This window comes from Dermacentor silvarum, chromosome 7 (assembly GCF_013339745.2).
Source record: "Dermacentor silvarum isolate Dsil-2018 chromosome 7, BIME_Dsil_1.4, whole genome shotgun sequence".
Taxonomy (NCBI): Eukaryota; Metazoa; Arthropoda; class Arachnida; order Ixodida; family Ixodidae; genus Dermacentor; species Dermacentor silvarum.
In genome coordinates, this window is record NC_051160.1 from 88,808,953 (window position 1) to 88,833,241 (window position 24,289).

The 24,289-nt window shown below is 46.9% G+C and overlaps 1 protein-coding gene across 4 annotated transcripts in view; it reads left to right on the forward strand.

Moving 5' to 3' along the window:
* LOC125946854 (uncharacterized) overlaps positions 1–24,289 on the forward strand; it is a 184,956-nt gene that overhangs the window by 143,721 nt on the left and 16,946 nt on the right. For all 4 annotated transcript variants that reach the window (XM_049670946.1, XM_049670945.1, XM_049670944.1 and 1 more), the window contains 2 exons: positions 9,121–9,146; positions 23,871–23,938. In XM_049670946.1, the coding sequence (XP_049526903.1) occupies positions 9,121–9,146; positions 23,871–23,938 (94 nt within the window). The remainder of the gene's footprint in view (positions 1–9,120; positions 9,147–23,870; positions 23,939–24,289) is intronic.

Sequence of the window (24,289 nt, forward strand, 5' to 3'; positions counted from 1 at the left end):
AAAAAAACAATATACATTTTACGAACAGCACTCATATGGCCAAAGCCTTGGTTGTGCTTCATATGAAACACTTGAAAACAGTGCCGCTTTGCAAAGGAGAAAACCGCTACAAAAGTGAGTGACAAATTCTTGCCACCTGACCATTGACTGGTTTACAACACAACCACCTGATGTTGAAAATTATGGCACAATGGCGCCTTTTGCCAGAGAGCCCCATTCCAAACATTAGTTTTATTTATACAAGGAGGGGTTAAAGACCCATTTTCCAGGCATTTCACCCCAGAGAAGCATAGCACCAGGCCAAGGGAAATCTTGTACCCGTTGCATCACCGATGGGTACCCGGCGGCACTGGGGATAGAACTCCACACCTCGTGCATGCGAGACGGACGTTAAACTACTAGGCCAGAGCTGTGAGAACAGAAGAACCTGCTCAACACTTTGTAATGTTCTGAGTGAAAGCGGGTTTTGGACAATTTAGTGACAAGTAACTTGAGTACGAGTAATGTACCCTTTCAAATACTTTTACGTGAAAGGGCCTGGATGGATAAAAAAAATTGTCGGCCCTTCCACTCCGTGAACATGGATGCAAAGCTAAGCTTGTCCCTTTGTAAACCTAGCCATACCCTTTGCCATCAACAATATGTTTACTGGAGTGTGCCCACTGGAGTGTGCCTTGGGATTAACGAGATGTTCATTGTGTGTATACTGGTGACATCAATGAAGACAAGCTGGCAGTGAAACACGTTTATTGAACATAGAAAAACTCACCGGTCAATTTTGTGAAAGTGAGCAGAGGAGCCTTGTGATCGCTGCGGTATGCTGCGAGGGGTTCGTTCATCACGCGTCGAGCAGAAATGAAAGCGTCGGAAACAGTCTCAGTAGTGATGTCATGAATGGGAACAGCCTTCAGCCAGCGTGTGAAACGGTCGACCATGGTGAGTATTATATAACGGTAACATTTAGACACTGGTCGAGGGCCCACAACATCAAGATGGACATGGTCGAAACGACACCCGGATGGATGGAAAGCATGGGAAGACATGGGCATGTAATGAGGCCAGAACAAAAGGGCGGGGAAGGTCTGCTAAGACATCGCACCACAAGGGCTCAGGTTAGCATGAATGTAGCCTACGTGTAGTCGAGGTGAGACGTGGCAGTGGGCACAGCCAAGCAGCAGCAGTGAGGGCACCAGGGGCGCGTGCGTCAGTCATCGTGTAGTCGAGGTGAGACGTGGTAGCGGGCACAACCAAGCAGCAGCAGTAGGAGCGCCTGGGGAGCGTGCGTCCGCCATCGTGTAGTCGAGGTGAGACGTGGCAGCGGGCACAGTCAAGCCCTCTACTACAGTGTTCCTTATAGCCCATATGTTGGTTCGGTACATCAAGCGCCACAATTTAAAATAAAGGCGCACTTGCACATGGCTTCACCCAGTGCGGCATGTGATGCACTGCAATTTGTTCGTTAAGGGCAATAGGCTTGAGGAGGCATTCAGACGCTGCCCAACCTTCACTTAGCTCCTTTAAGCTGGTACGATTCAGTTCGTTACCCTGGTAAAGGCTTAATGCCTGAAAGCTCCGATTCAGACGTGCTGTTATCACTTCCCAAGTTGATGATGATTGGCTCCATCTTGTCATAAAGCCACACATCTCCCAGAAGTGTGTTTCGACGCCCTTAACATGCTGCACAGCCTTGGCCCAGTTCTCTGGTGTGACTTTCTGCACTTCAGCAAGGTTGTGCACATCCTTGGTCTTGAATGTGGTGTTCAATGCTGCCACTCCATTGTTAATGTGTGCCCAAATGAGTTACATGGGGTTAAACTCACAGTGATATGGAGGGAGCCTGAAGACAACACAGCCAGCCCTTTCAGCAGCTGCATAAACCCGGTACTTGATAAATTTGGTCTTGACGGCGGCCACACTGTCAAGCAGCTGCTTCTTTGTCATGGCGGCATAGCACGGGATCGCCTTCAAAGCTACCCAGTCGTGGACCTCTGCCTTCAGCCATGATTTCGAAGGGATTTCCTCCACGCGCCTGGAGTGGCAGGACACATTGTCTATGGCAATGGCGCTTCGCTGTGGCAGCCTATTGATGACCGAGCTGAACCACGCCTCGAAATGGTTGCCGTCCATTTCCTCGTGGTAGTCACCTGTTTTCTTACCCACGAACACATCCAGGTAACCATCAACAACTCCGTCCTCACTACCAACATGAGTCACTATCAGCCGCTCTCCTTTTCCCGACGGCTGCTTGAGCCCCATTGTCAAGCCGCGCAAGTACGCGTAGCGTTACGACTTGACTGTCTTGTCATCCCAGACTTTACTCACTGTTTGGCCAGCAATGACCCACGTTTCATTAAGATAGACTATCTTGCGCTCTTCTTTCCTGTACCGAGCAATCTCATAAATGCACTTGTGCTCCCACCGCAACAAGTCTTCGCGCTCGATGACCAAGGAGTTCCTCCCATATTTCTCGCTCGTGAAGCCGATATCCAGGATGAGGCGGCGGAGGGTGCATGGCTGAACGGTCAGCAGATCTTCTGTGTTAGCGGATGCTAATTCCACAGCGATCTTCTGTGCTGTTGGGATCTCGTTGCGGTGGAAAAAGCCGTGAACGTGAAGCTATTATAAGTATGCAGGTGCATCTTACAGCCTTCACTTCTAGGCCGCTTCCCTGGAGGCGTCCGTAGCTAACCGCCCATGTTTTTGGCAGTGCTTCTCACACCGAAAACCTTCCGTAAGCTTGCACCGGTCATTTCGCTCACCCTCACATGTCTCCGTGATCGCTACATCCGGTTCCTCTTTTCGTAGCTTCATGTACACATTCAGCAAGATTTGCTGAGTGCCACTGCAGAGGGTATTCCCACTGCTGTTTTTCTTGAACAACTGGCTCGGGGTATTGGAGTACCGTGGCACGCCTGAGGCACACCTGATGACGGCGCAGTCGATGAAGGCTTGCTCGATGGCGCAGGAACGGCAAATGCATAATCGTGCTCAGCCAGAAACGCTTCCACAGGGAGACATCCATGTTGGAAACTGGAGTCTGACTGGAGTGTGTGTAAGCCCGATTCGTTTTGTGCAGACAAAACTTTTTTATAACGCAGTAACCGACAATAATAATTATTGGATATAAACGTTTATTTTAAAACGTTACAGTATTTGCAATTTTGTAGAAAACTGTGGCAAATTGTACCTTTTGCATTTTGTGAAGATGTGTGCCGCACGCCGGGTTTTTACGTTGCAAGCGTTTTATTTCAGTTCAAGGGCTTTCACCGTTCCACTATAATGGACGAGTGAAAACGTATAAAATTACGCGCTTATAACTTTATTTTCGTGGTTTCCGTCTTATTAAGTAACGGGGAAAGTTTGAAGTACGAACTATTTCCAGCCTCGCGGAGGAACAGTGGCTGGTGGTAATGAGGGCGTGGACGGGGCTCACTGCTGCAGACTTAAGTTGTATTAAGTTGCATTATTGCTGCGTTCATAGCCAAAAGGCGAAGGGGGTGTCCGAAAAGGCCCTCCTGCAGGAGTTAGCGGACAGATATCTTCCACTGGGCCTTTCCGGGGATGCGGACTATCCTCGTTACCGGGGGGGACCGGTTGAGGAGCTGGACGCACCTTTTACGGAACCCGAAATTCTGGAGGTCCTCCATGAGCTCAACGGGCGCTCTGCACCGGGCCCGGATGGAATCTCAAATAAGCTCTTACGCAACTTGGACGGTAAATTCATCGAAAAGCTCACTGAGGAAGTCAATAAAATCTGGGAGACGGGGCTGGTCCCCGAATCCTGGAAGACGGCCTCGGTTGTGCTCATCCCAAAGCCAGGTAAACCTCTAGCGCCGGAGAACATGCGGCCCATCGCTTACGTCCTGCGTGGGCAAGGTGGCTGAACATGCGATTCACAATCGGGTATCCCGGTACATAGAGTGCAAAGAGCTATTTCCACACAATATGGTGGGATTTAGACCTGCACTATCCACACAGGATGTCATGCTCCTTATCAAGAGACAGATTATTGACAACTACACCAGGGATACTAGAGGCATACTAGCTCTAGACCTGGCCAAAGCTTTTGACAATATCTCGCACAAGTTTGTGCTTGAGGCGGTCTCGGATATGGGGCTGGGACAACGTTTCCACGCGTACGTTAGCTCCTTTCTGAGGGATCGCAGGGCTACCATCAAGATCGGTCAAGTCAAATCCGAGGAATTTACCTTGGGAGCGAGAGGCACCCCTCAGGGGGCAGTCATATCTCCTCTACTCTTCAATATTGCCATGAAGGGCCTCTCGGAGCGACTCGCCATGGTGCGCGGGACTAACCATGCTCTCTACGCGGACGATATCACCGTGTGGTGCATGGGAGGGTCCGACGCCGGGGTAGAGCAGGCGCTTCAACAGGCACTAGACATCACGGAGAACTTTCTAGTCGGTTCGGGCCTGAGCCTGTCACCGGCTAAGTCCGAGTTATTACTGTACAGACCCACACGACAAGGGGTGAGGAACTTCACTCCTTTAGAGCAGATTCCCATAGCTCTATACACACGGGATGGGCTGATGATCCCCAGGGTAGACTCCATCAGGATCCTCGGACTCCTATTGGAGTCCAAAGGGGGCAACTCACAGACAATAGCCCGCATCACCTCCAAGACGGAGAACATGCTTAGGCTCATACTCAGGGTCTCGAACCGCAGGGGAGGGCTGAGCGAGAGCAATCTCCTACGGCTCCACCATGCGTTTCTCATGAGCCACATTAATTACGTCGCTTCGGCGCTGCACTGGTCCAAAAGGGAAGAGGCAAAAATCGATGCACTAATGCGCAAAAGTATAAAGCGAGTTCTAGGCTTGCCTATCACCACCAGCACCGAGAAGCTCATACAATTAGGCATGCATAACTCACTCGCGGAGGTGATCGAGGCCCAGCAGATGGCTCAGGTCGTGCGTCTATCGTCCTCGCGGGCTGGTAGGCGCATCCTGGAATCCATAGGCTGCGGTCTTACGGAGACTAACCAGCGTAAAGTGACTCTACCATCCTCAATCAGAGGTACGTTTACGGTAGCTCCACTTCCAAGAAATGTCCACCCGCAATACAATGTAGGGCGCCGCATAGCTCGGGCCCGTTCATTATTAAAATCGGTTGCAGATAGTGGGGATCTCGCAGCCTTTGTCGATGCAGCCCAGTACGAGCGTTCCGATTGCTTCGCAGTGGTTTCTGTCGACCATACTGGCAAACTCCTACGTTCTGCCTCGGTTCGAAATGTTTCGGCAACGGTGGCTGAGCAAATGGACATCGCTATAGCAATGAAGGACCTGTCGCGTCCAAATATATTCACGGACTCGCGGTCCGCAGCTAGGGCTTTCGCTTCGGGCTCGATCTCGCGGGAAGCAGCGGCCATCCTCGGCAGCGAGGGGGCTGCCGGGTTTCACACTATAAAATGGTTGCCGGCCCACATGGGGGCCAACGTACATCCCGATGTTCCCAACGCCAATGAATTTGCCCATGACCGTGGGCGAGGTTTCGCTCACCGCGGCGGTGCCGGCGGATTCGAAGGCGGGGACGCCGGGAGGTACAGGGACTCGCTCCTCACTTTCCACGAGATCTTGACTCATTATCATCTTTCGCGGAGGGCTTTTCCACCTCCTCACCCTAGACTCACTCGATCGCAATCGACGGCCTTTAGGATGCTCCAAACGGGGTATTTCCCTTCGAGGGGCAGATTTAGTCACTTCTCGCCCAACATCGAACCGCAATGGCCGGACTGCGGAGAGGCGTACTGCTCATTAGCTCACATGCTCTGGCAATGTCCTGCGTTACGCGACACAGAGTTCAACAACGAAGAGGTCTGGGAGGAAGCCCTTAAAAGCGGCGACCTCTCGCTTCAACTTCGGGCTGTCCAGAGGGCCTGCGAGAGGGCGGAGGGCCACGGTCTTCCGGTCCCTGCGTGGGAGCGGCCCGCGACTGCTACCGACTCCCCCTGAAAGGGGGCGTCCAAACGCAGTTCCTCAGGACCTGAATAAAAGTTCTTTGTCTGTCTGTCTATTCCCCTTCACCTTTATTTTGTGATGAGCGGCGTCGGAGCCAGCTGTAGAAGAAGACGACGAACACGCGAGCAGTGGCACGACCGCGAGGCAAGCGCGAGGCGAGCTCGCTCACTTTTTCTGTACCTCACCGCGACCTTAAAACACAGATATTTAAGCCTTTCGCCTTAGAAATACCAGCGTGGTGCTAATGGTAGGAAAGAAGGTAGCGATGTTGCTCACAGAGCAAATGAGGGCAGCACATATTCCAGATTAGGTTAAAAATGAGAAACCGAGTTACGCAGGCCATACAATACGTGTAGACAACCGATGTTAAAATGGAGTTTCGCAATGAATGCCAAGAAAAAACAACCACAGTCAAGGTCTTTCAAGGCACTGTGGTGCGATGAAATTGTGAAATTAGTCGCTGTAGAATTGTTTCGGCTTGTAAAGGACAAGGGAAACTGAAGACTGCTGAAAGGGGCCTTGGTGCTGAAGCTGTGATATAGTAGCCTGAAAGCAGTATTACTGTATTTACTCGCGTAATTTTCGCACTCGCCTAATGCACACAAAAATAATATTTTTTTCGTGTAATCATCACAACCCCAAACATTGCAGCAGCAGATTTTTGCTCGTTCCATCCACTGATGATGATAGCGTATGCCAGCCGAGCGCCATCTCTTAAGCATCATGAGTACTATCTACACCACGCAGCCCTTACACAATTCAAACCAAGCCACAAGTGGCGAAGTTTCTGCCATTTTGTGAAATTTTCTTAGCACGTACAGCTGCACGGGAGTAGCAGATATCGGCATTGTTTTTGTTCGCGTCGCTATGAATCGATACGGAATCTACACAGCTGGTTTGTAACTGCTAGTAATTGAGTATACTCCGGAAAACGGCAACAGGGCCACCGGCGGGCACCCCAATTTGCAATTGCTTCGTTTTAACAGCGAAGCTGTTTAAGCCAGCCGTAATTTGTGGTGCGTATCAAGAAACTACCAAGAAAGAAAATAAACTTTCTTGCCGAGTCAGGATTTGAACTCGCATACCCCCTGTCCCAAAGCGAGCGTCGTAACCACTAGGCTATAAAGCCACTTTTTTTCTCTTTAGTGCATGGAAAACAAAACTGAAGGTATATTACAGTGCGGACATAGCTACACACTTAAAACTCGGGCAAACACACACATGCGTCCAACAAGTGCATCCAGTCAGGCGGAGGTTCCTGCTCAGCGTACACACTTGTTACAAAAACTGCACTTTCTTGAAAGAATGATCTAGTAGATCGCGGGCTTTCGGTATGGCGATCACACATTCTAGCTCTCCAAAGGCTATGCAAACCCAGTGCTATGAACATGTTATAGGCAGGACCGCCAGTAATCTTAAGGTAGGAACCAGAGCCCGAGCGTGCGAACGCGCCAGCTCTGGAGGAAGACGACGATGCTCGAACGCAATCATATGGTTCGCATAAATGCATGTTCTGCAAGCGTGGCTATATAGCCTATTAAAAGCCGATCCTTTAATAGGCTATGCAGCCACGCTTGCAGAACATGCACTTATGCGAACCATACGATTGCGTTAGAGCGTCGTCGTCTTCCTCCAGAGCTGGCGTGTTCGCACGCTCGCACTCTGCGAGATAAAGAGGTTTTGCGCGCTATGACAGCAAGAGAGAGAGGGAGACGCATTCACGGAGCGCGTCTGCTAGAACGCGTTCTCGACATTGCAACGCGGTGTCGGTGTTGAAAACTGCGCTGTGCAACACGCAGTGACGGCCGTAAGTCCGAGACGCGCGAATAGAAATTATCATCATCATGAGTGATAAGATGAAAAGTTCGCGCACACTTCCGGAACATGCTGGGCTATGATTGCCCAGCTTCGCTGTTTCAAGCGTTGCGCGGCTGAGTGCAAGGTTAAGCGTTTTTTTTTTTCAGCTCTTTGTACGTTCTCGCGCAAAATTTTTACGGTCTAATTATCGCACCCCCGAAAATTGCGTCGATTTTCCGCAAAAAGAAGTGCAAGGATTATGCGAGTAAATACGGTATAGGAAATAGCATTACGGGCACAAAAATAAATGCTTTCATTTTCTGAAATAGGATCTACATCCATCCGACACCGATCTCATTTTTTTCACCATCCATTAGAGACTGCTGCTTGACGCCGGCCACCCGTATCACCTCCTTTATCACGGGCGCATAAACATAGACAAAACAAAGTACATCAGGCCTCCTTTTCAACATTCGGAAAGAACAAATCATGATAAGTGCATAAGACATTTTTCAGCGCGCTGCAACACATTTAAATAATTTTTTTCCCTCTGCAATTCAAGCCTGGAACAATTTGCCAGAAGAAATTGCACATGTTGACTCTATCGAACAATTTGAAACCAAAATACGTGCACTTTTCTATGAGTAGGTCTGCTTGCGATTGTTTAGTGCTCTGCTACAACATTGTGCTGCGCAACTATGTTCGGATTGTTTGATCGCCACGTTTACACTTTTCGCAGCTGTTACCCCTTGCCTGCATTATCTGCTTTGCACTGTTTTCTTTGATCTGTTCGTTGTGTTTGTATCTTATTTATTTGCGCTGTAAAAATTGCCGTATTTCATAGCTTTCTCATGTTTTGGACCACAAGGTTTTGTTTTGTTCTGCTTGTGACCTACTCCTGTAAGAGCCTGTAAAGGCTCACTGTATTGCTAAATAAAAGAAAAATACATCCGTTATCATCTCTCTTTTCGCCGGTACACGTGCGGTGCGTCGGATCAAAGTGCGGGGCCAGCGGTCGGTGTTCTCGCCTGTCTAGTTGCATTGCACTGTGCCTTGCGATTCCTCAAATAGTTCTACCGCATCATCTATAAATGGCCAAATACAGAACGACGAGTACAATGCACGCACAAAATACGCAACGTGTCAGGCAAAGCTCCGTGGGATCACATGACCGGAGGCATTTGTAATAATATCAGTAGATGGGTATTTTGTGTGCTATGACAATGCTTTCCCTGCAATATATATTTCTGTGGTCACATCACGTGGCAAAGGTTTCAGAGTATTGCACTGCTTTACTTTGCGCACACCTCCCTCCGAGGAATAATATCAATGCCTGTTATTTTTCAGCAAACCCCTGATCCTCGGAAGCAGAAGTACGTATATGAATCAATGCACAGCCTTTTAAGCACTTTCTTTTACATCAATGGTAAACACGTATGTCAATTTAGTTGTCAAATGTGCATGTTGCATACTTATTCTTGTATCCAAAGTATACGATATCATTGGGCTGGGAATCAAGAGTTTAATTGAAACCTAAACCATGGCCGTACTTTAAGATGTAAACAAGCATATAACCAAATTAAAAAACGTGCACGATTCATAAATGTTCTGGTATCCAACATATATTATGCCATTGGGCGGGAAATCAAGAATTTATACATTGCTGTGCCTTATGGAAATTTATAGCGACACGTTGTCTTCTTTCTAATCCTCCGTAAACAGTATTCTAGTGTTGGTATTTTTCTATGAGAATATTGTGTTTTGGAAGCTCCTTTTGCTGACCTGCTGCTCGCTGATAAGGCCACCTGTTGCATTTTCCGAATGTACGGTGGAGGCGGACATAAGTGTTCATTACACGGCAAACAGGGAAGCTTATATAACACGTTATATTGAAAGTAAGAAACGGAGTTACGCAGGCCTTGCAATGCGTAGGGCACATGACGGATGTTGTATTGATGTTTCCAAGTGAGTGACAAAGGAAAATAGCCCCAGTCAACGACGGCAGCGCATTTTCATACGATGAAATTATTAAATTTGTCGCTATAGAATTCTGCTGGTACAACACACGGGTAACTGAATATTGCTGAAGCAAGCCTTAGCCCTGCAATGAACGTATATTCAGCTCAAAGTAGGATTATATGAAATAGTAATAGGCTCATTATGCTTACAAAACCAATCAGATAAAATCCATTTATCATTATCCGACCCTAATCGCTACTTTGATTATTCCTGTTTCAGCGAAACGGGGGTTTCGTGTGAGGATAATCGTATTGCACTCGATGGTTATGACTGTATAAATGCGTGCCTATCACGAAAACTACGTGGTGGCGTCTGTATTTGAATTCGCTCCAGCATTTCGTATAAACTCGTTTCTGAATTTAATTTTATAACTGATAGTTGTGCATCACCATAAATCTTACGTTCTTCTCAAAGCCATGGTAATAAATTTTCAACCAAGCTGAACCAACGAGCCCAATCTCTGATGTTATTAGTGGCACGCCTTTATGAATGTCTACTAGCAATATTTTTGAAACTACTCTGCAGTTTTGCTTTACCAAAGGCTAACATGAGGCTGGATCCTGACATACTTGTTTTGATTTGAAGACAACTAAGCAAGGCATTGCTTGTCAAGAACGCTGCACGAATGCTGGTATCCCAGCTTGCGTCTCTTTCACATCGAGAAATGAAAGGTTTAATGTATGTGCTGCGCCAGCTCGCATTTTCATTTACGGCGAAAGCAAGCTTTCCAAAGGGGCTTTTCAAATCAACTTTAACGAAGTTATTGGCGCGTAAAAATGACTTGAATCATGGGTTCTCTCGTTTTTCTTCTAAAAATTTCCGCCAGAACCCCTCTCTTGATGAATATCGCGGTACTGCAATTAGCATAGAAACAATAAAGTGGCATGCCATAATTACAAGTTCTTTACATCTATTTGGCCAACTGAACTATGATCCTGATCATGATCCTAAGGCCATTGGTACCTATCCACCTAGAGGTTGGCAGAGAAACGGGCATGTTGAAAAGTTATGTTATGGGTATAAATTTTTGAGCTGTAGGCTATACACAATGCGACAGAAACCGTTGCCAACTTGCCTAACACCAGCAAAGCCCACATCTATACTGAGCTTCGGCGCAGTTAAGCGTCCTAAACAACTAACGATATCATTGCGTATTTTTGAGAATATACGCAACATTGACAATTCTATACGTGTGAACCTTACTGTCCACTGGGTGCAGGCACATGCTCACGACCACAAAAATGACCTCGTGGGTCGTATAGCTCCCGTTTTCTCGACACCCGTAACTCCTCATCTTTCCCTTCCCTCTGACACCCGCTGTATTTTAATTGCACGAAAATCCATCCTCCGGCGTGACATGCGTGCCCTCACCCCCCGCGTGTCTGCTCCCTTCCCCACAATCTTTCTCGGGTGGAGTAAGTCCCTTTCCGGAGGCTTAGGGCCGGCGTGACCCTTACACCAGCGGTCACTTGTGCTCGGGGTCAACCACACGAAGACATTGTCCAGTGTCCGAAGTGTTCTGCTCCTTCATCTGCAGCGGATGCCCAACATCTACTTTGGACGCGTCCTGGGACAAAGACAATTTGCGAAAATGTTTTTAAAGGTCTGAATTTGAGCAGTAATCAAGTAGAAGATTATGAAAGATGTATTAGGAACAAAGCATTTTATGTCACTGGTGCAGTATCTTCATGAAACGGGCCTGCGTGCTTACATTTCCCTCCATTATGACGTTATGCAGCGTGAAAACACAAACGAAAAAAAAATGTACAAATAAATACTTTCGATAAATACGGGAAACCGAGCAGAGTATAGAGATAATTTTGTAAAACGCCGTTCTGATAGAACGCACAAAAAGAAAGAAAGAAAACAAGATGATGAGCGAGGCATGAAATTACCCATGGGATTAGCAATGAAATCGCTTACATTCACAATAGAATTTTTATATGGCAATGCATGCATTCCTGTGTGAGTGTCCTAGTGCAGAAGCCGCGAAAGGCAAACAGCAAAGGATAGTCCAACGGAAGGGCGAGCGGACACAATGTAACGTAATTTGCAAGGTCCTCTTACTCTGCCTACTTCCATTTTCTATTACCGGTATCTTCACTTCACTGTAACTTGACGCTCCTTGCTCAGCGCTTTCTTTGTAACATTCTGTTAACTTCGCTTGTTTCTCCACATTAGTCTGCTTTCGTTGGAAACTTTTTCACTTTTCTGTAGTTCCTTTGCTTCTTGCCCCTTGTTCAGTTAGTCCCTGTACTATCTACCAAGAGAAAACAGCTATTCCAGAGGATTGGCCAAGAATGTTTAGATACATTGTTTTCCATGCCCAGTTGCACATCCTAATCACCCAAGTTGTCTCTTCGGCCACATATTCGGTGGCACATACCAAGTGGCCCAAATTGGGGGAAAAGATCTAACGTGTGGACATCACACTGTAAAATGGGTGAAGTTTTCAGAGAATGCTAATCGCAATCACTCTTTAACTGGCAGCTCAACATTATTCCCCTAACAAGAGCATAAAGGAAAACAAGACATATCTGAGCATTCGTTTGTGTCTTTATTTACCTTTATTTGGTTACCTCTTCAAGAGTGCTACTTGCAAGAATGTCGAGCATGAGTACCAGGAGATGTTTTGGTAACAAAGCCTTGAGGCGTCGACGCTTTTTTTTTTTTAGCGCACGCTGTGGTCACATTCTCACCACTGCAAAAATTGTTTCCTTTGTTTAAACAAGCTCTCATTGTTTATCTGCTGATGTTCCGTCTCAAGAACAGACATTGATATTGTCAAAATGTTTGGTATGAGATATCCGATAGGTGGCATACGATGACACTTTTAAAAAATCAGGCAAGTTTGCACTCGGTCGCGCAAAGCTTAGACACGACGATGCTTACTGGCTGCTACAGCTTGGTATGAACTTGGTTGCTGCTAGGTCTTAACTTGGTTTAAACGAACTTAACTACGCATGTAGGAAGGTATCCTCGAGCAATCATTTCTGGAGGTACCTTCCCTTTCGCGACATTTCGCGTGACGCGCTGGACGCGTGGGCGCCTACGAGCGACAGCGCTCCTGGCATGCCACAAACGCAGGCAGGCTAAGCAAGGTTGGCACAGTGCCAAGAACACTGCTACTTACCGACGCCGAACGCGTTGCAGGCTACCCGCTCGATATCAATCGGCCAGCTTTGCCGTGTCTTGAGCTTTCCCTATTGCAAAACCCAGTATCCAGTGCCCAGTGCCATGCCTGATTATGCGCCCAGTGTCACGCGCTGGATACTGGGACGCTGGCAAGGCGCGGCATACTGGGAGGCGCTGGGCGCGGGGTACTGGTCCGAAATGCAGCTCTAGAGCGAGAAATACGTAATGGCTACCTTATATATTTTTATTGCGATAGCAATTATATGGACACTTCAACCGAATTTCTGCCGTCGCCGTCACCGTGAGGTTCCCTATAGATAAAATCTTCGCCGCGCGCCGTATGCCCGAGCGGAAGCGTGCGGGGACGCGCGCTATCACGGAGAGCGAACGCACTCAATCACCCACGCGCAAGCAAGGAAGCGGGAAGCCAGCGCCGGAGGGAGCGCGGGGGGGGGGGGGGGGGGGGCGCACTTCTACTCTGCCAACAACCGCGCTCGTAGCTCGCCGGCACCGTCTCTTATCTTCACACGGCTCTGACCTTTATGCGCCGTGCATTCGCCGCTCAGTTTCCGTTGAAGCGATAGACCGCACGTACCTTCGCCCGCTGCGGCGTATGGGCTCGCTGCCAGCGTTTTGACAGTCGTTCTCTGCAGTCACTCAGTGTGATCTATTCATGTTTGTTTGTGCGCGCTCACACCACGCTTGTTCATTCAGTTAGTAATAGTCGGGCCACATTTTCCAACGCACGCTACACATGCAATGCTGCCCGGATCGGCAGTGCAGCACTACAGGTGTGTCCCTTCGCACGCGCTGCCCACGGGAAGCGCTTCTCATCAACACCACCGTTTCACACGCGCCTTCTCGTGGTCATCGAGTCTCTCTTCATGTCGTTCTACTTACGCCGCAGCACACCTGCTTACTTAATCAGCTCATGTTTACTACAATTCATATTGCTACCAAAGCCACTCACCTTACTTCGTATGACATTGCTCTGTTGCGATCGCATTCATTGCTTCGCCCTTAGGGCGAAACTGTGACATTTTTTTCAAATACAAAAAGGAACAGAGAGCGCTGTAATGCAATAAAAAAGGCAGGAAAAAAAGTAAAAACAGAAATAGCCTCTAGGATTTGAACCTCCAACCTACAGATCCCAATACCAGCATCTTATGACTAGGCCACGCCGATTCTCTTTTTTTCTTTCATGGTATTTCTAACGAATATAAAACGTACATGCTTAAGATTCGTGATTACCAATTCATATTTTGCCATGTCAACGCGCAGACACAGTAGCAGCTTTGCACAGACGTCTCGCACAGACATGGTAGATGCGATATCGCCTTCAACTAGAACTTACGCCTCTATCAGAACAAAAAAGTTGTTATCGGTATTGCATTGTATGCCAGGAAGTGCTGCAACACTGATTTGCTTTCGCGATTGGTATATTAACTACGAAAAAAGCCTTAAATGAACCGCCGACCCGGGATGTTGTACGGGCCGTTACTGCCGATTATCACAGCCGTTTCTTGTTCTTCGCGCAAATTTATTGTAACATTTCCATAGCTCGACAATGCTTTTCAATCGACACGTATGTTTAGCCAGATATCTCCGTCAGAGAAGCGGTCGGTTAATGCGGCTGGCAGCCTTCAGCAACAGCACACATAGGTATGTTTATAACGCTTCATATCGGCGCTCATCGCTTGTTGTGCTGACACCGTAGACACGAAAGAATGGTCTGTTTAAAAACACCGATGGGAAAGCGGGACTGCAAAGTGATTTATCCTCGTTAGACTTGTTGATTCCTCAGCCTAGACGAGCCGATAGAAACGTAGACGGACTCAGTGGGTACGGTAGGCCTAGCCTTCGGGGGAAGCAAACGATCTCGGTTTGGATACCTGGGGAATGGGAAAATGTTTGTATTTGAGCTTCAGAACCTTTTAACTATTCTTTTTACTACACCAAGGAAAGTGGAAGCGCACGAATCACCACAGCTTTGTTGTCGGTGCGATAATATCAATTGGAGTGGGTCTAGAGTGGGTCTGGCAGCAGCACCGCAAACATGCACTACAAATTTGCCTACTTCTTCTAACAGATTGCTGCAAGTACCTGTTTCCACTATCTTCAATGTTGTGCTTCTTCGGACCGTGAGCTGGTCGGTCTGCCCCACCGGACGGTCGACGCTCGCTCAGGATTCTTCACGCGTCCGTTGCCAACGAGGGAACTAAACGCAAACGTGTCAACCTGCGACGACTGCTTCCTTCCCTGCTGGCCAGCGCAAACTTGGCGGTACTGCGCATGTCCGGCACCTCAGCGAGATCTACGTGCTCGCAACAGGATAAAGGACGGACGCCTCTGGGGTTCCACTTCAGTGGGTCTGACAGCAGCACCGCAAACATGCGCTACAAATTTGCCTACTTCTTCTTACAGATTGCTGCAAGTACCTGTTTCCACTATCTTCAATGTTGTGCTCCTTCGGATCGCGAGCTGGTCGGTCTGCCCCACCGGACGGTCGACGCTTGCTCAGGATTCTTCACGTGTCCGTTGCCAACGAGGGAACTAAACGCAAACGTGTCAACCTGCGATGACTGCTTCCTTCCCTGCTGGCCAGCGCAAACTCGGCGGTGCTGCGTATGTTCCGGCACCTCAGCGAAATCTACGTGCTCGCAACAGGATAAAAGATGGACGCCTCTGGAGTTCCACTTCAGTGGGTCTGGCAGCAGCATCGCAAACATGCGCTACAAATTTGCCTACTTCTTCTTACAGATTGCTGCAAGTACCTGTTTCCACTATCTTCAATGTTGTGCTCCTTCGGATCGCGAGCTGGTCGGTCTGCCCCACCGGACGGTCGACGCTTGCTCAGGATTCTTCACGTGTCCGTTGCCAACGAGGGAACTAAAGGCAAACGTGTCAACCTGCGATGACTGCTTCCTTCCCTGCTGGCCAGCGCAAACTTGGCGGTACTGTGCATGTTCCGGCACCTCAGCGACATCTACGTGCTCGCAACAGGATAAAAGATGGGCGCCTCTGGAGTTCCACTTCAGTGGGTCTGGCAGCAGCATCGCAAACATGCGCTACAAATTTGCCTACTTCTTCTTACAGATTGCTGCAAGTACCTGTTTCCACTATCTTCAATGTTGTGCTCCTTCGGATCGCGAGCTGGTCGGTCTGCCCCACCGGACGGTCGACGCTCGCTCAGGATTCTTCACGCTGTCCGTTGCCAACGAGGGAACTAAACGCAAACGTGTCAACCTGCGATGACTGCTTCCTTCCCTGCTGGCCAGCGCAAACTTGGCGGTACTGTGCATGTTCCGGCACCTCAGCGACATCTACGTGCTCGCAACAGGATAAAAGATGGGCGCCTCTGGAGTTCCACTTCAGTGGGTCTGGCAGCAGCATCGCAAACATGCGCTACAAATTTGCCTACTTCTTCTTACAGATTGCTGCAAGTACCTGTTTCCACTATCTTCAATGTTGTGCTCCTTCGGACCGTGAGCTGGTCGGTCTGCCCCACCGGACGGTCGACGCTCGCTCAGGATTCTTCACGTGTCCGTTGCCAACGAGGGAACTAAACGCAAACGTGTCAACCTGCGACGACTGCTTCCTTCCCTGCTGGCCAGCGCAAACTTGGCGGTACTGCGCATGTTCCGGCACCTCAGCGACATCTACGTGCTCGCAACAGGATAAAGGACGGACGCCTCTGGGGTTCCACTTCAGTGGGTCTGGCAGCAGCACCGCAAAGATGCGCTACAAATTTGCCTACTTCTTCTTACAGATTGCTGCAAGTACCTGTTTCCACTATCTTCAATGTTGTGCTCCTTCGGACCGTGAGCTGGTCGGTCTGCCCCACCGGACGGTCGACGCTCGCTCAGGATTCTTCACGTGTCCGTTGCCAACGAGGGAACTAAACGCAAACGTGTCAACCTGCGATGACTGCTTCCTTCCCTGCTGGCCAGCGCAAACTCGGCGGTGCTGCGTATGTTCCGGCACCTCAGCGAAATCTACGTGCTCGCAACAGGATAAAAGATGGACGCCTCTGGAGTTCCACTTCAGTGGGTCTGGCAGCAGCATCGCAAACATGCGCTACAAATTTGCCTACTTCTTCTTACAGATTGCTGCAAGTACCTGTTTCCACTATCTTCAATGTTGTGCTCCTTCGGATCGCGAGCTGGTCGGTCTGCCCCACCGGACGGTCGACGCTTGCTCAGGATTCTTCACGTGTCCGTTGCCAACGAGGGAACTAAACGCAAACGTGTCAACCTGCGATGACTGCTTCCTTCCCTGCTGGCCAGCGCAAACTCGGCGGTGCTGCGTATGTTCCGGCACCTCAGCGACATCTACGTGCTCGCAACAGGATAAAAGATGGACGCCTCTGGAGTTCCACTTCAGTGGGTCTGGCAGCAGCACCGCAAAGATGCGCTACAAATTTGCCTACTTCTTCTTACAGGTATGCAATTGGTGTGGTTGTAAATGCTATAGAAATGATGATCGTTTCTTGTTCCTGCTGCCGGACCCTCCCACGTTTCTCTCCCCGAAAAGAGCTGCCTCTCTTGTGCACATTTTGAAAAGACTGTTGATTCTTTCAGGCGACATAGAAACCAATCCGGGTCCCACCACCGAAACAATTGTTGGCCGAATTGCTATCAGGACAGGCTCGTATAAGCAACGAAATATCAGCACTAACCTCTAAAGTTGCCTCTTTCGATGATCGTCTATCTAAACTAGAGTCACTTGTAGCCAACACGGCGGATGTCGTTGAGCGTGTGCAGGAACTGGAAAATACTGTTTCTGGTCTCTCGGATATGATCCAAAAGCTGGAGCGTAAGAACGACGACCTTGAAAATTGGTCGCGACGGAATAACTTGGTTATTCACGGATTATCTGAAACACTGAACGAGACGCCTGAGGCCCTTCTTACTTCAGTACTACGCATGCTGACCTCAAAGCTTGACGTCACGTGTGATAACATCGAGCGTTGTCACAGACTTGGGCAAAAACGGACAGGTAAAGATAGACCTGTCATCATCAAACTGTTGGATTTTCGAACTAAATTAGACATCTTAAATAACGCACGCAAACTGAAAGGTTCAAAAATTTACATCAGTGAAGACTTTTCGGCACGCGTGCGGCGGGTGCGCAGATCCCTATGGCAGAATTCTGCGGAACTCAGAAAAGTCGCAAAAAAAGTACGTTTGCAACAAGAGCACCTGGTTATCGACAGTGTTCGGTACGAGTGGAACGACGTCAGAAAGTGCGTTGTTAAGGCATCTGATAATACCGTTCCCAGGAATTCTAACTGACTTCCATATAAAAGGAAACTGACACTTCTGAACTTTAGTGCACGCAGCTTGGTTAATAAAAATGTTTGTTTCAACTGGCTTGTTGAATATCACAAACCATCAATAATATGTGTTATTGAGACTTGGTTAAATGACTATTTCTGACAGTGAATTTTTGCCGCCGGGTTACTCAGTATTGAGAAATGACAGGACTGTTAGTCGCGGTGGTGGCGTGGCGCTCTTTATTTCTAAAGAAATTAAATACGTCTTGCTACCGGAACTTCCTGACAGCGAATCGATTTGGTGCAAGATTGACTTTGGTGGCTTTACTATTGTGGTTGGCGCTGTATACCGACCGCCAAATGATGTCAATTCAATCCACGCTGTTACGGATTATATTGCAGTAAACAGGCTACAAAAAAGCGAATTCATAATATGTGGCGATTTTAATGCCCCTTACATTGACTGGCGTTCTCTTTCTTCTACTGGACGTGATAGAGCCATCTGCGATGCTCTAATCAATCTTGCTGTGTCATGTGTTTTAACACAGGTCGTTAATCTGCTATTTTGGATTTGGTCTTCCTGAGTGATGGGCTCCAGTATAGCGAATGTGACGTTGTCGAGGGCATCTCCGATCACAAGGCGGTAATCGTCCATCTAGATGTTGCTCTAGAGCCCAATAAACCAACATACAGTACTGTCCATGACTTTTCTCGAGCTGACGACAATTCTATCGTCGCCACGCTTGCATCACACTTTGATGAGTTTATGTTTTCGAGCGATGGCTTAGGTGTTCACTTGTTAGTTGAAGTGTTTCACAACATTGTCAAAGAGTGCATAGCTAATTTCGTACCCAAAAAGTGTGTAAAGCGAAACCCGAAGCACCCGTGGTATACTACAGTAACATCACTTTAAAAAATTCTTAAGACCAAAATGCAGCATGCTAGAGACTACTATTATAACAACACTTTGACGACATTCCTAAAAGATAACCCATCCAAATTCTGGAAAACAGTTGTTCCTCCTGTGTCCAACTCAACTTCTATGGTCGTTAATGGACAGTCGTGTACTAATGCTGTCATGATCTCTGAAGCGTTCAATACATATTTTAAATCTGTTTTTGTTGAAGATAACGGCATTTTCCTTTACTTTTCATTGTGGTAGTGCTTCAGCATGTTTTCCAAATCTTCAGATAACGTTCAGCGGAGTTCACAGCCTCTTGTTAAATATTGATACTAGTAAAAGTGTAGGACCAGATAACATCCCAAACGCGTTTTTAAATAGATACTCGGAATACTGTGCGCGGTATCTGACTATTATCTTTCAAAAATCTGTCGAATCACAAACTGTTCCTCGTGTCTGGAAGGTTGCTCAAGTTGTACCAATACACAAATCTGGCAATAGGCAAACAATTTCCTATTATAGACCAATCTCGTTATTATCTACTTGTAAACTACTGGAACACATAATTCATAAGCATATTATAGAGTACCTCAACAATAACAACATTCTTTCACATCATCAGCATGGTTTTAGATCAGGTTTCTCCACGGTTTCGCAACTAATCGAATTCACTCACGACGTTGCCACTACACTTAATAATCGTGGGCAGATTGACGCCATTTTTGTTGACTACTCCAAGGCGTTTGACAAGGTATGTCACGCTAAGTTACTTATGAAACTTGGCACTATTTTCAGAGGTATACACGGCAATCACTTGCTTGGCTGGATAAAAGACTACTTGCATATGCGGTCCCAGTTTCTCTCATTTAATCAGAAGCACTCATCTTCAGTCGGTATTTCCTCCGGCGTCCGCAGGGCTCCGTATTAGGACCACTTTTATTCATTATTTACATTAATGATGTCGAGAGCGTTGTTACTAACACTGCTGTTAAGCTCCGTTTGTATGCAGACGACTGTGTCTTGTAATCTAACATTACCAGTGTCAATGCCCAGGAAATGCTGAATAAGACGTTCAATGCCTTCTGCGATTGCAGCAAGACCTGGCAAATGGAAATTAACTTCGATAAAACGGTATCTATGTCTTTTTCGAACAAAAAGGAACCTTTGAAATTTGCCTACAGTAATGGTGAGAAGATTTTGACTTATGTCACCGAGTTCAAATATCTTGGAGTAACTTTTTCTTCCAACTTAAAATGACACAAACACGTGGACTTCCTTTGTTCCAGGGCACTAAAGCGACTAGGATACTTAAAAAGGACACTAAAAACAGCAACCAAGGAATGCAAACTAGCAGCTTACAAATCCCTCGTGAGGCCTGCTCTAGAGTATGCATCTGTTGTCTGGTCACCTCACTGCGTATCTGATATATCAAAGCTTGAGGCTGTGCAGAAGAAAGCTGTCAGATTTATTTGTAATCGGTATGATAGCAATTTCTCCCCTTCTCTGCATGCTGGTCTGTTATCGCTTGAGCCGTTGGCACATAGGCGCACGTGTGAAAGGATTATTATGTTGCACAAAATTGTACATGCTACCGTCATTGTCGACGTACCTGTGACATTTGTTAGCTCCTCGGCGCGTGTAACACGAAGAGCCAATCCTTTGAATAATGTTCCCTTTCGATCTCACTTAAATAGCTTCAAATTTTCTTTCTTGCCATTTACCATTGAATTGTGGAATAACCTACATACTCATCTCCGAGAATTGCCACCTCAGCGTTTTGTAGACGAAGTTCGTTTACATGTCACATGTAGATTGTATGTTGTCTTGATCTACATACCCACTCCTGCTATGTCTGAAATCTGAGATAGCAGTATTTGTAAATAAATGTAAGTAAATAAATCAGCGGCAGGCTTCCTGAGGTCCGTTCGAACGCGTCTGAACAGCTGCTGGGTTTGGTGTCGACTGTGCAACACTGAGAAAACTCGCAGTATTCTATTGCGCACAAACTACTAGAAAGCGAGGCGTTATCTGCGTTTGCGTAATTTCGTTCTCGAATACAGCTATCCGCACAGTCAAAAGGAAAATGTACAAAGCGGAAGTGATCTGAAGTGTCGCATATGCATGGGCTAGCTCACGCACCTTTATTCCAAGCTGCAACACCACCGACACAAAACAGACATTTATGATCCCAAATTTTAGCGCTACTTAGGGCATGAGTCTGTTTTTTACACAGGAGATGCCTATGAAATTGTATCAAGCATTTAATACTCCACAGCACCTATATACTCCGGCAGTGCGGCACAAACGAAACCAGCGCAGTCTCCAGTACGAGCCAGCGAACTCCAGCGACAACCAGCGTGTGTACAGCGCACACCAGTGGGCCCCAGCGTCATAGCAGGGAAACCAGCGCCTCGTCCAGTATGACCCAGCACTTATCCAGCGATATCTCACCAGCGTCCCCAGTGCTACCCAGAGCCAAAAAACGCGCTGATTTCACACTGGAAGGCACAGGAAGACGCTGGTTTTTGCAATAGGGTTGCGAGGCCTTGTGCAAGCTTTCGCCTTTTTTTATCTCTTGGCTCAGCGAGCCGCGGAAAGAAGAGAGGCAGGGGTCGCAAAGGCATAGTGCTGGCGAGGAGACCGCCTGCACGGAGTCTACTCCTCCTCTTCCTCCTCCGGGTTGTAATGGCTACCACGGCTATGCACCACAAATTACAGCTGGCTTAAACAGCTTAGGTGTTGAAAAAATTCTTGAGCTCGCAGATAAGTGTTGAGCCACGCTATACGTACCGCGCTACAATCCTACTGCGTTCCGTGGCCTATAGTAATTCTTTGCATATATTATTTCGGGAATATTGCATTTACATGTAATACAGAATGTCAATCGCACGATTCAGTAGATGTCTTGTGCTAAATAAAGAAGAATGCTGACGTACACATTTAAAAAAAGCACTTTGTGATTTTCTAGGATCTCTAATGATGTTGCACAGAATTGAACTCTTTCTAAACTAATTACACATTCTTTCAAGTTTTCGGCAACGCAGCTGGTCAAACTACAGATACTAAAAAAGTCAAAGCAGTTTGCAGGTAGCAAATGTCTATTGGCTCACTTTGTTGGCAGATCTGCTCTACCATTCAATAATAATTTCTGTAGCCTGAAGAAACTCGCACTGCTTAGACGATAGCGAAAAGATAAAGTTTTGTATAGGTTTCCATTATGGACGATAAGGCACGGAGCGCGACTATTGGGGAAATTACCTCCATATGACGAAATCTAGGCAAGTGAACAGCGTTAATTTTCTAAACAAAAATGCTAAAATGCCTAATTAAAATGCTTGAAATCTTTGAGGCAGGTTACCTAGTTGCAGCAAGAAAAGCAACTTTGTTTCCCTCCAGCCGGTACTTATCAGAAAGGCGCTGTTGTATTTGGCACAGAGGTGCTTCTGGTATCAAAGGTTCACAATTTGATGTGTTTCGGTGTTGGTTATAAGTAGCATAACTAATCATCACTATTAGGCGGGCTTTCGGAAGGAGGTAACAAACACCAGCCTTGGACCATCCATATACCTTTAACGTGTAGCTCAAAATTATTTTATTGCAATATCAATTATATGGACACTCCAAGCGCATTTCTGCCGCGCCGTGGTTGTGGTCGTCGCCGTGAGGTTCCGTATAAAGTCCCAACATCGTGGCCGAACGGCATACGCTGTTTGTGCGCAGATCGCTGTTGCTTACGGCCACACCGTAAGCAGCAGCGATCTGCGATATGGACAAAGTGAAACTAGTGCCGGTCACTTCGTATGCGTTGTGCTTTCGACGTTCGCGTTCCAGCGAGCGACAGCACGAAGGTGAATTCGCTCGCTGCTGCCGTGCGTCCTCACTACAACGTTTTTACAGCCACTTTCTGGGGTTATCGAGCGAGATGTGTTCATGTTTGTTTACCTGTACGTGGGTACACTTTGCTAGCTAATTTAGTTAGTAAGCGAATGTTTACGACTTTATATGGCCGATAAAACTAGTATCCTTAGTTCTCCTAGCTGTCTACACGTTTGCTATAGCAATCAATGAACCGTTTTCGGTCAAAACTGCGACATTTTTGACCAACCGTATGTCGCTTACTTTTTGGAGTAACGTTTTCATATTTCATGTGATATTTATTTTTGCAATACAATTTTGTTAATTCTACGCCAAGTTATTTCATCTGTCCAGCTAAGGGGTGAAAAACAACGAATGCAATGCTCCGCGAGAGGCAAAATATGTGGAAAGCACCTCACATAAAACAACGACTTTACATAAATTCAAATATTTTAATCTGAAGAAAATTTGAGTACATAAGCAACGTTCGTTTTTAGCTGTACAGAAGGCTGTTATTTTGATATTGTTTAGCTAGCTGAGAGTCCTGACAATGTGATAAGCGACTTCTCATGGTAATGAGTTTTAGAAATTGGCCGCATGAAATAAGTACCCGTGAGGCACTATTCGAATTGATGAGTTTGCATTTTGTGCAACTGCTGCTTTAATGCCAATTTTGGAACCTAAACAAATCTACTGTTTTACCTGTTCACTCAATTAGTAAATTATAGGTGGAAATTGCCTTCCCTAAAACCAAAATATTTGGGCCCAATGTAGGCGCGTAGGCGAACTGGTAAGGTTTACTCGTTAAGTTCATATAAATTAATTCATCATTCTGCTAATACAGCAGCAAAGAAAAAAAAACCTTTGCCTCTTTCTAAACGGACTAACTCTATTTTTTCTTGTATATTTCAGTGAGGCGGATGTCCACCTTAAAGTGACAAGCACCGGAGGCTCTGTAATGCTTAATGTAGAAGTTGTAGGTGAGAACATCACTCCATGTATTCAATTTTTCTGAGATTTCTGTGCGCCAAACGCAGCTGCCAAGTGAGTGCTAAACATAATTAACCAAAATGTTCAAGTGAACAAAATCCAAACGCCACATGAATATTGGTGAAACCATTGTCCTTGCAAATTTCTACCTACCGACCTACATGTGACTAAAGAATTCAGGTTTTGGTGTTATGAGGTTTATTGTATCGGAAACATGACACTTAAATGTCTTTCTTGTAAAATATCTTTAAAAGGTGCCGCCGGCATTGGTCTCTACACTGTTGTTTTTGGTATGTATCCCATCCTAATGCTAAGTGAAATTCTTATAGGAGAAGCCGGCG